General features: G+C 45.5%; 1 protein-coding gene across 5 annotated transcripts in view; it reads right to left on the bottom strand.

The window, feature by feature from the left end:
• Positions 1-18,197, bottom strand: part of DIS3L2 (DIS3 like 3'-5' exoribonuclease 2) — a 165,795-nt gene that overhangs the window by 78,282 nt on the left and 69,316 nt on the right. For all 5 annotated transcript variants that reach the window (XM_048954573.1, XM_048954574.1, XM_048954578.1 and 2 more), the window contains one exon: positions 12,860-13,033. In XM_048954573.1, the coding sequence (XP_048810530.1) occupies positions 12,860-13,033 (174 nt within the window). The remainder of the gene's footprint in view (positions 1-12,859; positions 13,034-18,197) is intronic.

Genomic DNA, 18,197 nt, shown 5'->3' on the forward strand with positions numbered 1-18,197 from the left:
ACTGCAGCAAACTTTTAAAGGAGCAAGTGTCACAAGGCATTATCAGGTCTTCACCTCTGCGCGTGGCTGCTCGCACGGTGACAGCAATGCCTACCTTTGCAGCCCTGTCACTTCGGTGCTTACCTGCCCTGGGTGGGATCTATTGGCATCAGACAGCTAGCAGTGTGTATTTACGAAATTCCACCAGGGAAACTAAACAGAGATTTTCAAAGACATAAAAATCACTAAAGCACTTCACTCCCTTCTGAGACTTTGAAAATCTTTCAGGATATGCTAGCTAGAATGAGTAGCAAAGCTGCTTTAATCCCCAGATGCACGTTACTTTCTGATCCTTCTCATGCATCCAAACAAATTAGAGATTGTGATGCTGAAAGATATAAAATCTTTTCAACTACACTGGGACTTTGATCTGTTGTTGCTTCGCTATCCAGCAGCGGAAATCAACTGATTTTTAAAGGCTTGCAAGCGCCCTCGCTTCCGTAAATATTTCACAGCCTCATAGAACCCAACTCTCTGCACTGAACAGGGACACCCACAGCTCCATCACATCCCCATCCAGCCTGACCTCAGGTGTCTCCAGGGATGGGGCACCCACCCCCTCTGTGCAACCTGTGCCAGTGCCTCACTACCCTTAGTGTAAAAAAACCCTTCTTACATCCGGTCTATAGCTCCCCTCTTTTAGTTTCAAATCGTTTCCCTTTGTCCTGTCACAGCAGACCCCGCTATAGACTCTGTCCTCTTCTTTCTTACAGCCCCCTTAGGCACTGAAAGGCTGCTATCAAAGTCACTTAAGGTTGGAATTTCAGGATACCTTTTCCATAAAGTACTGCTTTCTCCAGGGACGTAAGTCTGCAGGCAGATACAAAGACAGACACATAGAAGAAGTAGTTTGCAGGCCCATACGTGCCAGCATGCATGTGCCCATGCTCTAGGTCCCACCAACTCCAGGTATAAATGCAACAGCAACCTGTCAGTGACACATCTAGTAAATTTTCCTTTAAGTTACCCAATCTAGAAAAGCAGACAGCACTGAGCAGAAACTAATGGCTTGCTTTACACTGACAAGTGATCAAGAAAAAGGTTAAAGAACTTCTTCAAAGAGCATGTGTTCCTGTGTCAGTGGAATAGATAGCTTATCCCAGATGTTCAGGCCTGTAACCACAAGCGCCTGCCACCCATTGAGAATTGCAGCTCCAGGCAGTTTAAAGATTAGCAGATTGGTTTCAACAAAGCGCATATTTGCAGTCTGCCCTGGAAAGAAGTGAGCATAAATCTGCGGGTGCCAAATTCTGAACACATTCATACAATGGTAGCAAGGAACGGGCTGCTTCACTGAGCTGTGTTTGGCCAAGGAAGCCCGCTGCAGAGGATGGTGGTGGCTCATTCAGAATGCATGAAGTGGGCTGGGGGGCACCTGGCCACCCCACAAAGCACCCAGGGCATGGTTTGCTGTGTTTGGGACACACTGGCCCTGCTCCCAGCTGCATAGCACACAGGCACAGCCACAGCTCTCAGCCGGAGATACTTAAGCTCACAGATGCAGAATAGAAGTGGGGTCCAGACAAATCCTGATGTAGCATTTCTCACCAGCACTTCTGCTCACTGCACAGCTGGGATACGCTTTAGCACCAGGCACAGTTCCCTTCCTCCTTTAAAACTGCTCAAGGGACTTGAACTTGTAGCTTGTCACAGGCAGTTTGTTCTGGGCACAGACTGCAGAAAGTGAGGTAAGAAAGTCACCAAGCAAGTAACACAGGGAATGATACTCCTTGGCATGAGGACTGCAGAAATACTGCAGAGCCAACGTCCAGGTAGCGGGACAAGTGAAGCTGATTTGCAAACAGAGCTCAAAATTCACAGCAGTGAGATAATTCTGGCACAAAGCTGTACACCTGACTAAAGTCTTCTAAGTGAAGTCTGCTTACCAGTAATTGCATTATTAAGTGTGATGAGTTATATTTCTGGTTTTCAGATTTTATGGCTGGAGAGATTTCAGATGGCTATAGGAACTGGCATGTGGGAAAGAAAACAATCTGCCGAGCGATGGGAGCACAGCGCTGGGCACGAGTGCAGCAGCCCTGCATGTGCTCCTCCCAGAGGAAGGCATATACTCTGCTATCGGCTCTTGCTTTTCCTGCAGCCCTACCAGTATCGCCTGTTATCTCCAACAGCTTCAGACCCACCTCTGGTCCCAGGGCGCGTGAGGGGCAGGCTGGGAGGAAAGGCTGGGTGTGGGCAGTGCAAATCATACAAAGTTTTAGGTTGGAGGGGACCTTGAAGATCAAGCAGTTCCAAGCCCCTGCTGTGGGCAGCACTGCCAACCACCAATTCAGGCTGCCCAAGGATCTCAACCAACCTGGCCTTGAACGCCTCCAGGGATGTCCCTGCACCACAAAACGTCCCCTTCCCTTGGCACCTGCTGCAGTGCAGAGCATCTGGAGCCATTGGGCTGAAGAAATAGCACTGCTCCCAGCTATGTGGCCCTGTGAAGGGGAAGGAGCCATTCAAATTCCTCCACTGGCCACACAATACCCCCAAGGCTGCAGCCCAAAGATCAGACCACATTTCTGAGCGTAACCAATAACAAACCCAACCTGCCGTGATTGTGTGACCAAACCTCAAGGCAACAGAACTTTTTATGCACCTGCTAACAAAGACGTTGCTTAAGCATAAGCAAATATCATGGCTGCACGCATGCATATTTGCATTGACCACAGGTAAATATGAATTGGCAGCTGTCCCCAGCTCCTGGAGGGCTGCCAAGGTGACTGTGTGGATTAAGAAGTTTCATCGTTCCTCCCTCCCCCTTCTTTGAAAGCCCTGAAGGAGCCATCTCTCATTGTCATTGCACCTCATAAAAAATCTGTTTTACTCATTTCAAATTGTCAAAACATACTTTGTAAAAGTAATGAGATGTTCCAAGTCTGTTCGTTCCAACATACACACAACTTGGTTAGTTAGAGGAAACTGGTTGAGGAGATAGAGACACACACAGAGTTAAGAGATTTTCTAGCCTTCGCGCTGAAAAGGGCTCAAGATAAATACGTCTCTCTGAGAAACCCCAGCCTCCACAGATTGATTGAACACAAACACTCCAAGGTGGAAACTTCCACTTTTTATGGGAGATGTTGGGTCCAAAACATATGTTTAATGCAGGCCTGCAGAGGTGGACTTGCACTGGCATGGAGTTTCTGCCAATGGAAGAAAAAATTAAATCTTTTCCCCTCCTCCCCATGGTCAGAGGTTTGTGTACTGGAAGTGGGCCATGCCTACAAGAGTTTAGTAGGACCAGGGTGGACCCACACCCTGTAAAGCCCTTTAAACACTGCTGAAGGCAAAGCTCGCGCTCTGGCTCCATCTGCCATCTTGCATATCAACCATCTGGGGAAAAAAAATCTGCAGAACAGAGTGCTCCATTTATTGGACAGTAATGACAGCATGCACATAGGCTGGAATATCAATCCTAATTTCAGGTTAGCTAATTAAGTGCAGTTTCTCTTTGTACAGCTTAAGGAAGACTAATTAAAGCAGACAAGCATATCTGCAGAGCAGTTAGTCTTTTTACCTTTAAAAGAACATAAAATAAATGGCTATTGCAGGAGTAGAGGTAAGATAAACAGCCTGTTAGTGAGCTAGAATTACCATCATCGTAATTAAAATGTTCACCGATCATGGGGCTGCAAGAGCAGTTTGTTTTTCTGTGTGTAAATAAATACATCTGTGCAAAGGTATTCATGAGAATTAGTGGAGAGAACAGCATACAGCTGGTGCTGCAGAGCTGGGTACAATACACCAACATCAGCTTTTTACCAGCTAGAAGAGTTCAACACATTGGTTGGACATAAAACATAAGCACCCAAACACAAGAAGATGAGCTGGCACAGCTGCCCAGAGAAGCTGTGGCGCCCCATCCCTGGAGGCGCTCAAGGCCAGGCTGGATGGGACCATGGGCAGCCTGAGCTGGTGGGGGGCTGCCCTGCCATGGGATTAGGGCTGGATGAACCTGAAGATCCCGTCCAATCTAAGCTATTCTATAATGCTGTGACAATCCCAGTGGTCAGTGCTCCAGCACTCAAGTGGAAGTCTACCTGGACCAAGATGAAGCATTGTATTTGCAAGCCGCGGCCTCAGGCTGCGCTAGGACCAGGGTTCCTGGCATGGGCAGCAGCTCGGCAAAGTTTGGGCATTATCAAGATGGTTTCTGCAAAAGTAGCCTGATGAGAAGCTCGACGGAAACCAAATCAGCCACACAAACCCTCCAGGCACAACTGGATGGCCTTCCCACCAGCAGCCCATCAGCAGAGACACAGAGCCCATATTTCCACTGCTATAACAAATGCAAGCAACCGTGAAATAGCAGTTAGGAGAACTGCACGTACCCAACGCAGCATGAGAAAACCCTCGATGAAGCAAGATGTTCTCCCTACCAGACAAAGAAGCAAGCAGACCAGCTCCCTGGGCACCTTGGAAGGCTGAGGACGGAGGATGCAGCCTGCTGCAGCTCGAGGTGAGATGGTAGACCATCATTTTGTTTATTAAAGTACAGGCACTGCAAGTGTGCTTTAAACTTGAATATGTCAGTGCTAAGACATTTACAGTGAGAGTGACTGCATGTCTAGACACTCGCTATGCATTTACATTCTTCCAGGGACTCTTTAGGTTGTCCTGTTCTCTTCACTTTGTGAGTGTGCACAATAGCTGTGTGGGAGGGAAAGCTCAGCATCCTGATTTTCCCTCATTAGCTCCGGCTCAAAGCTGGCTTTTTAAAATTAAGCAGCAGAGGCACTTTAAGAATCTTTGAGCTCTTCAGGTCATTTCTAAGACCCCGCTGAGCTCTACCTTGGAAAAGTTAAACATACATCATTTTTCAGAGCTGGAAACAGTTGTTTTAATTTGGAAATAGGCATTCTAGAGCTGTCAACTCACTCCAGTGAAAGCTATAAACATTTTTTCACACAGCAGTCCAATTGTTATGGCAACCACAAAAATCAATCTCATTCTTCAATCACTAGTAAACCCAACTTGACCACACTGTCTGCACAGGTTTGCTACACAGCGCCAACAAGCATGGGACCAATTCCACCCGTGTTCATCACTCACACGGGTGTGAAGTACTCTATTGCAGGCAGAAATTTCAGAGAACAATCAGTGCCTGAACGTTTTCAGAGATTTCGACATCCCACTCCCAAAGACATCTATTACGTGGAGCGTCTACCACATTTGTCACACTTGATGCTGGCAGATTTCACTTAAAACCCCAGCGGCTGCTTCCAAGACAGACGCTTAAAAGGAATACATTACAACACACGCATGCAGTAGAAGCGCTCTGACAAATCTCTGAAGGCACCCTGACTGCACTGGAACACATCGACAGAAATACTCCACGCAGCACAAAGCTCTTTTTGCATGGTGCATGAATTTCAAAACGCACCGAAATTATACAGTAACGGGAAGCCAAAACTGCCTGCTCCGATGGCTAATTGCACAAACCCCACAAAAACCCAGCGCAGCATAAAAACGCACCAAAAGCCCGGCTTTGTACATCAAACCCGTCCTGTTCTTTTTAATTTCTCTGTGCTTATGCTTGAGCTAACGTCCTGTTCTGGTTCAGAGAACAGACCTCGGTCCAAGAGAACGGCTGACAGTGACTCCCGATGAATTAAACTTTTACAACCATAAACATTTATATTTGCACTGAGGACTGCTCCCTGGACTGCCGAACCAGAATCAATTATTCCTTCCATATATTTATGGCCTCCAAAAGAGCACTGCAGTCTTGTAACGTAACTAAACGGTTTGAAAAGCCAATGTATATATAAAAGAGATCAGAATGTCAGGGAGACCGAGCACCAGCAATACTTCCTACAACTCATGCTGTAATTGTGCCACAAATATAATGAGGTCTCTGCACCACCACTATCCCACGCAAGAAGGTGGAGTGTAATTGAAAATGCACTTGCATTATATAAACTACTTTAATCATAGATGCACACAGCTAGAAATGGAAGAGACATTAGGTCATCCAACCCTCATAGGTCAGAGCTACACTTGACAATACATTTGCAAGGACTTTCTCCAGTATAGTATGAAGCATCTTTAGTGATGGAGTTTCCAATACTTTCTTTAGCACTCAAAGCTACGTTCTATTTTAGGCTGGACGGGAAAGGTCTCCCTCTTTGTTTCACCTTACTTGTCCTCATAATACCCCTTTGTGTCCTCCCACCACCATAAATGATTCTCACTTCCTTTTGGTCTACACATTTTAACTGTTCAGTACTACATCTTTCACAGACTTCCAGTTTCACTGTTGGCAAACACACACTGAATGGTTAATCCTCCCTTCCAAGTCAGTCCCTCAGCTCCCAGAAGACCACAGTTGGTCTGTTGTAGATTGCCTCATCTCTTCACCACCTCCATCACTTCCCACCTATATCATGTTCATTACTGTCTTTTTAGAGAGTGAGGATCCAAGAATCAGTTGGGAACAAGGATCCATCACCCAAAACAATCAGGTCAGACAGCACAATCTGGACACTGGACAGCTTAGAGCAAAGATCTTGAGAAAAAAAGTGATTTCTACTTCCCATTTTCTTGGTTGCACAAAGGCACAAAAGTGCCCTTCTCTCCTGTAACCTCAGGAATCACGTATTGAGGACAATGGCTGGTGTTTTGCCTTACGGGCACCATTTCTTATTTGTATGTGAAAACTCATTTCCTAAAGGCCACAGATAAGGAAAGAGCTCTGCAGAGATACGAAAGGCGGACTGAGATGAGACTCAAATGCAAACATCGGATTCTGTGAAGGTGGAAATAGGTCCCCCTAGTCTTCAGAATCAGAATGAAATCAGAAGGAAAATGTTGTTCTCTATAATGATCAGCCACAGTGTGGATACCCCTACTGAAGTTCTGTTTTTTTCATCCACAGCAACAGACTGACACACCACCCGATACCAAGCCTCGGATCCTTCATCTCAGTGCCAGCAAAGCACTGTGATACCAGGGAAAGTGGCAGTATCTGGCAACACCTACACGTATAAACACAACAGGAGAGGGCACTCTCTTCTGCTCATCACATGCAGTTAAAGCCCACCTTGTCATCCAGCAGAACTCAGAAAGAAATGGACACGTTCCCAAACTGATTAAAGATTTAACTCTCATCTCCCTCTGTTCTTCTCTCCATAAAACAGGCAGGCAGACAGGAACAAAACCGTATGTATAACAACCCAGTTGCAAAAGTTATTACTGTTTTCCACAGCAAAACAGACTCTTAACTAAGCAAGCTCAGTTTTGATGGTGTACAATATGAGAACACAATAACCCTGTCCAACTGCACACCACTGATTCCGCTTGAAGCTGCACTTCCAGTGACCACACGCGCTTTCCTGTAAGGAAAAACAGCAGTGAAGTTGCCAGCGCGTCTGTGTACACCAGCCACTGGTAACAGCAGCATCTGACAGCAAACACCATGCATCATCCTGCACAAAACAGTGTCACCACAATTGCTGTAGCTATAGTGTAGTAGAAAATGTTATGAAAACAGAGCGGAGGACCTGAAGAAGCCAACTGAATGTCAGAAGCAAGGAGCTGAATCACATCACTCTGACAGGAGCGCTGTTTTATTCGGTTTTACTTACTCGGCTAATGGGTGAGCATGGAGCTAATGCTAGCTCTCCTCACTGATCCAAGGGCAGCAGAAGTACCCAGAGCAGGCACAGCCATCACCGCTCTTCTGGAATCCATCCTGTTAGAGAGGGACTAGATCTGACATGCTTGGACACCACTGAGTAATCCTCCGTGTGCCTTCTATCTGCCTTTGGAGAGCACTGAATTAGTCACAGAGCAGCTCAGTGCCCAGTGACAGGGCAGAGATCATAATCTGGCCCTGTTTGCGTCTCTGCTCCACGCCAAGATAACAGTCAGGTCTGTAGCAATGTTGCTTATACATTAGCTAAACAAGCCATTTTTCAGTTTCCATCAGAAACCAGAGCATTTTCACGTATCCTATTATAGCTGAGTAAGACCTGCTCTACTTAACACTAGCTTTTTGTAGTGGAAAATCTCCAGGAAACAAGCTGTTTAATGATGTTTTATCTGACTTGCACTCATTTCAAGCTAAAGTATTCCACCTGCCTTGAAAAGGCATCTTTCAGAGACCGAGTGCTTTCCTCCAGGCCCTGCTCTGCTCAAGGCTGCCATTTTCTGTATTTCACTTTTTGCCATCACCTCTCATTTTATCAGCCAATAATCTTCTTGGGCAACCGCTGCAAAGAGCACGCTGTCAAACCTTTAGTATAAGCACTGCTAATCCCTGTTATTAGCTGCACCACACCTCAAGTCAGAACGAAACACTGGGCAGAACCACAGTGCAGGTGCTGTCCCATTGCCAGCGCCTTCCCGTTACAAACAGTGCTAAGAACAGTGCTTCCCTCCAGAGCAGAACAGAGCCAGCAGAGCATCTCTACCATTCCTTCCTTATCAGCCAAAGAAAGGATGCTACATTTCTGAATGGGCAGCCAAAATTACAATTTCGCTTTTAGTAATTTTGAGAGCTTTAGGTCAGTTGCAATTTAGGTCACAGCATACTGAAATACCAAGATGCAAACTTTGGCTGAAAGCTTTGTTGTACTCTCAGAGCTCTTTGCCTGTAAGAACAAAGTTCATTAACTCATTAGCTGTGCCCTAGCAGGGAAGCAAGTGAGTATGAATTGCTCCCTACCAATGCTGTGGATCCTTGCTGTCCCCAATCTGATGCTCTCCAGCCCCCAGGAGGCTGCTGAAAAAGACTCATGCTTCTCAAAGGAGGAACAGACAGTTCTGCTGCCATTCAGAGAGATCTCAGTAGAGCAGTGAGTCAATGGGAACCACATGAAGCTCAATGGAAAAATCAAAGTCCTGCTCCTGAAGAGGAATAACACTGCACACCAGTACAGCTGAGGGCCAACTAGTTGGAAAGCAGTTTGGCAATAAAGGGGCTGGGATCCTGGTGGGCAGCAAGTTGAACACGATCCAACAGCATGCCCTTGCAGCAATGGCCAGCACTCTCCTAGGCTGCAGTAAGAAGTACTGCCAGCAGGTCAAGGGATGCAATCCTTCAGTTCTTCCCTTCTACTGGACACTGGTGAGACCACAATTCAAGTGCTGTGTCTAATTGGGTTTACCAATAACATACCAAAGCATGTTTGCTGAAGGACTTCAATGATGTGAGGTATGGGAGTGCATAACCTACACAGACAGGCTGAGGGCTGGGACTGTTTGGCCTCAAAAGGAGAAAGCTCAGCTCAGGTGGGGACATCTTATCAATGTCAGGAAATACTGATGTGCAGAAATAAAGGTGACCAAGGCAGACTCTGTTCTCAAGCCATCTAGGGTTCAATGGAAAGATTAAAGAAAATATGATAAATGAAACAAAAGCCAGTAAAGGTGATCAGGCCCCAGAACAGGTTGTTCAGAGAGGTGATTGAACCTCCATCTCTGGAGATATCCAAAATCAGCAGCCCGAGTCCTGCTCTCGTTCACCAGAGGAGCTGGTGAATGATCTCCAGAGATCCCTTCTGATGTCAACATTAGAGATTCTCATGAGTACAGAGCTTTTCATTTGAAGTCCATCAGTTTCTGCTCTCCAGATCACATCCATCTTGCAGATATTTCAGAGTTTCTTGCCACAGCACCCCTTCTCTGCTCAGTATTTTTAGCTCATTGTTTTGTATTTTGCCAGCTGAGAAACTGCAGTTTGTAATTTTACCTTCAGGTTCATATTTCTTCTTAAAAGTGAATACAATGTCCTGTTTATAATAATAAAATCACTAGTTGGCAGGATGACATCAAATGGAAAAAGAGAAAGCAACTGGAAAATTTAGAGCAAGCAATTTTGAGTGCCAAGTTTCACATTTGTAACAGTCCAGCAGAGGTCAACAGGCTCACTTGTTATTAGGCAAATGGTAAAGAAATAGATATCTTCAAGTTCTTCCATGTTTGACTATATAAACCATCTCCACTTGAACAGGCTCTAGTGCTTTCCAAAAGAGTGATGTTATACATTTTCCACAGTAACACCAACAATGGGAGACATGCAAAAGGCAGAACTGCTTTGCACAGAACGGCCTTTTTTCTCTCTCCAATATTTAGGTTTTCGTTTCCCACTCTGATCGGACTTTCCTGGCTTTAGTTTCTCGTCCCAGTTAAGAAGGAAACAAAAAGATATGAATGAAATTAGAAACATTTGGAACAAGCCGTAGAAATAAATAGCTTTTGTGTTTCTTAGATTCTTGGCTACACCTTTCCAAACGGACTCCTCCGGTGCTCTGTCTGCTGCATCTACCCCAGAGATTTGCATTTCCTGCTTTGCCCTGACCCTTTTCTGGGCACAGGGCTGTGTACCACTGAAACGCTGAGTAGAAAGCAAAGCAAACAAGGAAATGATGATTGCATGATAGAAAAGATGGGAGAATGGTTGAAACTTTGCACCCACCAAAATCTGTCTGTATAATGCTAATCCTCTGATGTTGCTCCAAAAACAAAAGATCGCTCCTCAAGCTTCAATGAAAAAATATCAATTTCCATCCCCCTGAATAATAGAAAGCACTCTGGTCCTGTTTGTATTAACACATTTAATGTCTCTGGAAGGGAAGTTTCTTCAACCACGAACTGTGATACTTTACAAAACTTCATGCCCTCTGTAAAATACAATTGCAATAAGCAATGCTAGTACCTAACATTTGCCTAGTGCCTTTCATTAGCTTTCAGTGCTACTTACAAACAATTAAGCTGGGAGTGCTCATTAAATACTTGCCTCATTTCACAGTTAGATAAAATCATGCAGGTAAAAAAGCAGCTGTCCACGATGAAACTGCATGACTGGCAGAGAGTTGAATCTTGGATCGTCTCAGCCTTAAGTACTATAAAAATATTATGTAAAGCTTTCTTTGTGAGCCATTGCTGAAGAAACGAGAAGAAAAACCTCCTGGAAGCAATTCTGCACAGGCTGTCTAGGTGAGATCACAGCTGCAATCCAGACTACGTATGGCAAGAAGAGGCTTTCTGTAAAACTGAAGGAGTTGCAGGAAGATAAGGAACACATTTACAAGATGGCATGGACAAGATATCTGTCCTTCATCTCACTCAGCCTCAGCAGATGGGTTTGCCCAGGTCAGGTGCCTAGTCATAACCAAAAGTCTCGTGCTATCTTCGTGTTTAGACTACAGACTAGTTAGTCAGCAGTGTGCTAGTTGACATTAAAAGGATTAGTAAATTAAGCTCAAATAATTGTCTTTAAAACCTTGACTGTTAAATGTTTATATTTGAGAGGATCAAAAGGAAATCTTCTTTGTAGTGTGCACTATGGTCAGGAAGGGGCAGACAGGGATTTAAATGGCTTAACTGCAAAACTGTTATCACCTTGATAAGTCCCAGTGCAATAATTCAGCAATAAAAGCAAGAAATCCACTTGGAGTTTGTTTCCAAAAATGACTGACTGTAGACAAGTCAAGCTCTTTATTTGCTTGAAGGAACTTGGTCAGAAGAAGCAGAGAATGCTACTGAAATGTAGTCAGGAATATAAAAATAATCACTTTCCAGTGACTTCTCAACTGCAGGTTTCAGCATCTTTTGTTGGTTTTTTTAAGCTAGCTGAAGTCTACAGTGTGGATCTGGTACCTGAGTGCTACCACAGGTCAAACAGAAGTGCAGTCCTCCCCTGAACTATCCACTGTATAGCAACTGAGAGCCAGTGAAGCTGAAGCAGCACAAAGGTCACAGGCTGCAGTGCAGGATTAAATCCAAAGTAACATCTGGAGTTGGAGCACAGATACAAATGGGTGCAGTTCATCAGCTTATCCCTCTCCAATTGCTAGCTTTCATGCCAGTAACAGACAGACTAAGAGAGAGAGCAGCTTCTACTACTGCAGGTGGTATCTTGAAGAATCAAACTTGTGGGTCTGCTTCACCTCAGTGATAGGCAAGAAGGCAACAGCACACTGAGCCACTGAATCTGTTACCCACCACACAGTGAGACCTCCCAAGAGAGACAGGATGCTCAAGCACAACAGATGTGGGAGTGGAACACATCCTATCATCTTAGTAATACAAGTACTGTTTTGCTTTCATGCAGCTTCCTTCCTTTATTGCAAATCGAGGTCTCAAACTACTCTTCTTTTGTCTTTATATCTTTACTAGTGAAGTCTAGAAAGTTCTGCCTGCTACATTTAGGCAGACCAACAAGATCAGAATGTCTATCACCTAACAGACCGCAGAGCTCCCCAAAGCTGGTAGAAGGGAGCAACACAAAGTTGCAGGGACGAGCAATGTGAGTGGGTGGACAGCATGAAGCTGCCAGGCTACAGGGAGAGAATGCATTTGCCAGCTGCTAACCTGACCAAGAGCCGCCACAAACTCCCCATGACACCAGTTCTTCAAAGCAGAAGAACGCTGAGACTAGACAGGAAAACATAGGACAGTCTCTACCTGCGCTTAAGTTTCAAAGTAACAATGTCCAAGATAATTTGATCTGCCAAGCATTCAGAAAATCTCTGCAATAAAACTACCCTTAAAATACGTAATACATTCCAGACAAAAACATAAAGCTTTCAGATTAGGTGCCAAACACCAAATTTTCAGTTTTCAATAGTTCTTTTGAGAAAAAGCCTACTTTGCCTCACAAACACTTCTTCAAATAACTTGTCTTTTGGGTCCGTAGGCACTTTCAAAAGCAGTTTCTTTCTACATTAGCAAAGGTAACGTGTAACACGCTACCTGTAACAACATCAGAGCCTTTTCAGAATGCAATGAAATCAAAACAAAACAAAAACAAAGCAATGCTGCACCAACCTGAGGAGGAGCGACAGACCAGGCTTTTTGTCATTACCTTAAATCTCTCCTTTTGGCCATCTCTCCTGGTGAGATAACCCAAGGCAGGCTTTGGGGAAGGCATTCCAGGGCTTCGGGGCAAAAGTCAGAGAAATCCACGCCATACTCTGTCAGGATTCCTTCTGTTTCTGGCTCGATTTCCCCCGCCTGACCAAGACTTTTGGCCAACTGCCTGCAAAAAAAGAGAGAAAGGGTTGCAAAAGCTTCTTCCCTTGAGATCCACCTTCCTCCCCTTATTACTTTAAAAAGTGATTCAGCCCCACAACCTGAAAGGGAAAGTAAGATCCCACCTGATCCTGGGCAGCTCTGCAGAAGACAGCTGAGCTGCTGGGAGGCTCCGCACAGCTCTCTCCATCCCAGAGATACACACCTCCCCACCTGGGCAAACTGCTGCCCCATAAAGCAGAGGTGCAAAGAGCCCTTACTGCCTTTCTTACAAGGGCCTGCAAGAACAGATGTGCCCACAGATTGCCTCTCCATTCATTGCCCAGTCTCCCTTCAGAACCCATGTGCTCCTACTAGTTTGTTCCTCCTCTGCTGGCGACACAGAGATCTCAGAACCACGATCTAGAAGCAAATCATAGACAAGGGAACTTGTCCCACACGCTAATAGCCTTTGCTGCAGTGATCTGCACGTGTGGATGAGGCGGCTGCTCTATTACACTTAGAGCAAATTTCCATCTGTCCTACTGCAAACCCCATGGCACATTCGTTCAGAGCTCTGGTGTCAAACAAGTGCTCGGTTCCGGATGCAGTGCACCAAGTGGGGTTCCAAGGGAGGGGGGAATTGCTGTCTCCCTGTCTGCTTACAAACATTACAGGACAATCAAAGTCCCACAGTGCCTCTCCTCTCCTTTCTCATCCCTAGAATGCTCTATAGTACACAGAGGCAAATATATATATATATATATTATTTTTTAAATGAACTGCCATTAGGGTGAATGGAACATCACAGACAATAGAGATAACACTGCCGGTCCAAGAAAATTACAACTGAAATTAAGGCAAATCCATCAAAATATGACACAAAAGAGAGGGGTAATAACACAGTGCAAATACAGCCACTCTAATACGTGTTTTTCCACTGCATAAAATACACAGTAACAGTATTGATCCTTCTGCTTTAATTCTAATGAGAGAGAACAGGCACTAATGGATTTTCAAAATCTGGGCCAAAGCAGCGTACTTGTCATTTGGACTAGCAAGATGCTCTCAGTGCTTCAAACGTGCCATAAACCCACAGAACAAACCCCATCCATGCAGTGCAAGCAAGCCCATCTTCCTTATGGGAGCAGAGCTCCCTCTTCACAACGGGAAGGGCTGCGTAATAAACCTGTCACAGTGTGTAATACACTGAAAAGGATTGTGCGCCTCGTGGTGTGGTAAATTGTAGAGTTCACATTGCCTAGCTTTAAAATAAAAATGAAAACAAGGATAAAAGATACTTCCCTCCATTGTTTCAATTTTATGTGCAAACTCTATGGCAGAAATACGTGCGCATTTGGCATTGAGGCTTAATTCTCCACTTCTGCAGCTTGGTCCCAGTCTGATCTTTATTTTAATGTAAATAAACGAGGCATCAGTTTTATCTCCTCCTCTCTCAGCAGTAACAATAAACCAGAGAAATCACTACTTCATTTCCAGGATCTAATGTGCAGCTGGGAGACTTCACAGGGATGGGTCTATGGGTCTGCTGGCCCTCGGAATCTATGCTCAAACCTTGCACCTTGCACCCAACTCCATAAAGCACAGGAAGAAGTACCTTGACCCAGACAACTTCCCTGACCAGGTGGATAGACAGAAGTTTTAAAAAAGAAGAGGAAAAAGGACACACTGCCCTACCAAAAAGAAAGGGCAAGAGCTTAAGTCTTGGGTGCCCCTTTCCTCAGAAGGGCAGCAAGCAGGAGGGTGGCTGGAGGGCCACACTATAAGTCATGGAAAGCACCTTTTAATGCCAGAGTGCTTTCCAGCTCAGTTTTGAAACCCATGTTTTCTTGATCCGTTTACTGAAATTAGATTAGGAACCATAAGGAGTTTACCCAGAGGTCTGATATAGGACTAATATTTTTTAATAGTAATTAACATTTGATTTACGGTGTTCCAGGGAACATTTCCCAAGTACCTTGAAACAAAAACTGTACAAGTGGCTTTAATTGGGGCCATGCTACAGTCACACAGACATGATGACTTGCATCAGAGCAAAATCTGACAGGACAGCATGTGATCAAAGGTAACGCATATAGGATCACCAACGGCCCTGGAGTAACAGCCAGGCTCACTCATGGGCTCTGCAGCCACCGAGGGTAGCAAGAGTAGTTCAAGAGGCTTACAAACAACAACAGGCACTGGGCCCAGCAGCGGTCACGGCATCTGTGGCACCCCAGGCTCGCATGTTTTTTCTTTCTCCAAATGTTAGAAGGTGAAAAATGAATCAGACGTTGCCTGTGACGTTGATGGGAGAGCATTAGAACAGCCTGGGGGGCTGCTTTAATGCCCTCGTGTTGACGTCGGGCCCAGGTAGCAGCAGCCAGGGAAAGCACTGATGGCAACGTGGTGCAGTCGGGTGTGGTGAGGCCAGCCATGGCTCCAAGCTCACTGAGCTGCTCCGAGCTGCCGACTCACCATGGCCTCATCTCCCACAACTGCGTGCCTGAGGCAGTCACACTCCCGCTGCCATCTGCCCCTTCACAAGGATGTTGATCAAATCTATTCAGCCAGCCGTTTCCACAAACGTACATTGGAACCCTCTCCATCCCCCAGACTCAGCCAAAACCAGCCAGTGTTGTCAAAGGTTACATGATAAGAGCTCTCCAAAAAAGACCATGCATAATTACACAAGGCTTGTTTCTTTTAGAAAGCCAGGCAGGCTCCCAGATGAAGTCAGTAACTTCCCCAGGGACTTCATAGTCGTTCTCAGTCTCCCCCTAGAGCAGAGATACCCACAGCCATTCTATACAGAGGGTTTCTTTCAGCAGCAGCAGAATCACTGGATGGTTTGAGCTGGAAAGGTCCTAGTAAGGCCATATAGTTCCAACTCCCTGCCATGGGCAGGGATATCTCCCACCAGATCAGGCTGACCAAAATCCAATCCAGCCCCTGGCCTTGAGCTCCTGCAGGGACGGGGCAACTTTTTTCTGGGCAGCCTGTGCCGATACCTCACCATCCTCTTAGTAAAGTATTTCTTCCTTCTATCTAATTTAAACCATGCTGTTTTCATTTTAAAACACCATTACCCTTTATCCTGTCACAGTTTTTCCAACAGGCTCCTTTGGGTATGGGAAGGTTGCAGTGAGGTCTCCCCAGAGCCTTCTCTCCTCCAGGCTAAACAACCCCAGCTCTCTCAGCCCCTCTTCACAGCAGGAATGCTCCAGCCTCCTGAACACCCTCCACATCAGTAACTACACACCACTTTGATGAAAAACTACAAACACAAAATTTTCTATTCTTTTTTAGCAGTTTTATTCATCATCATACTGTGGTGGCAAAAAGTAAAGACTCCACCCTTAACCATCTCCAAACATGCAGGGATGTCTCAACTAATGCTCCAAACAGCCTTAGATTTCATCGCTGATAAGAGGTCTCCAGGAAACAGCTGTTCACAGCAGTACTTGTAATATTGACCTGAAACAGGAGAATATTCTGTAGCTGTTTTGCTTTATCTGCGACCTGAAGCAGGTTCAGTGAAATGGCATTTCACTGCCACAGTAAAATCACATCACATGCAGAAAGGAGTACGGCAGCATGCATTCACAGCATCACCAGTGAGACCAGGAGCTGTTGGGTCCTCCCTGCTCCTTCCAGCAGTCAGGGTGACACGAGGTGGCCTTCAGAGGGGACCGTGTCTCAGTGGTGACCACCAGGTGGCAATCACGACACAGAAACGCACCCCCTCCCCAAGGGGACCTCCAGGGGCTGCCGGGTTTCCTGCTAGGCAGGTGACCACTCTTGGTTGACCAGTGCCACCAGCAGGCCCTCAGCTGGGCCATCCCAGTGTGGTCCCCAGGAAGATCAGAACATCCTGTGAACTCCAAACACAGCACCAAGCTTCCCAAGGGAAAAGGAAAGCTGATGAAGGTGCACAACCAGCCTGCAGGAGTTCAACAGCATGACAAAAAGTGGCTGAAAACACATAAGATATCCAGAAGAAATTACTGACAACCTCACAGGGAGTTTTTTCCTTGTACTTCCAGCAGACTTGCGTGGTGCATTAAGAAGATCTACAGGTCTTCTGTCCAGACATCTTCAGAACGATGGCAGTTCTGCCAAAGGCGTATCATGAAGTCTGTGGACAGAAGGGGTGCACTGCCTCAGCAGGGACTATGCCTAGAGCTATGAGCAGCTTGTTTCCTCAACTCCCTTAGAGCAGGCTGTGGTGGAAAGAAGTATCTGAGGCCAAGCAGCATGACAGTGCCACAAGAGCAGGAAGGAAAACCTGACTGTTAGCTGTAAAACTCTATATAGCTGTAAAACTAATGGCCCCACATTAGCTGAGCCTGTGTTAAAGAAGATACAGACACAGAAGGATGTAGTGACAAGTCTCCAGTCAACAAAACCAAGGTTGGACATTCAGCTTCCTTTACTAGTCACCTGGCCAAGCAAGTTCAGAAAACCAAGCGTGCAGTGAGTTGCTGCTCAGCTGCTCATCTCTTTCAGGTGCAGGCTCAGCTAGCAAGATAGCCAGCTTATCAACATGCTCCAAAAGAAACAGGAACTTTTGGGACTTTCAAGAGGTTTCCTTGAATTGCACTCTCTAAGCAAACATGTATTTATAGTTAAAAACAAAATGGGTCACAAGGTTTTACGCTCCCATCTCCACAAGGAACTTAATGAAGTGCAACTGAGTCGCAGAGGAAACGATTATGTATGAAGACAATCGTGGAAGTTTTCTTTCCTGACAACACCCTTTACACATCTTGGAAACTACCAAAATATCCAGATGAGAATATGCAATGCTGTCAGAAGCACAATTAAAGAAAAATGCATTAGCCCCCTCCCAAAAAAAGACGTCAGCCCATCCTCCTAATTAGTTTTGGTTGTTTGGGACACGATACCAAGCAGCACAATCACCCTCCAGTCTTTTCTCTGTTGGAGTCAAAGACAAAAAAAAGCTTTCCTGCCAACAAGCAACTTAGTCATAGTGAAGTTCAAAGGGAGGCCACTTCAGTTCACACACAACAGTTTAGCATTAAAATACAGAGTGACCCAACTGCTCATGTGTCTCTCAAGAAGCACATCTGAAACTTGCTGTTACAAAGCAGCCATAACTGATAATAAACTTTGGAAAATAGAAAAAAATCCACAGGGCAAAAGGGACTTCAGTTGCTTTTAGTTTTAGG

Source organism: Lagopus muta, chromosome 9, assembly GCF_023343835.1.
Source record: "Lagopus muta isolate bLagMut1 chromosome 9, bLagMut1 primary, whole genome shotgun sequence".
Lineage (NCBI taxonomy): Eukaryota > Metazoa > Chordata > Aves > Galliformes > Phasianidae > Lagopus > Lagopus muta.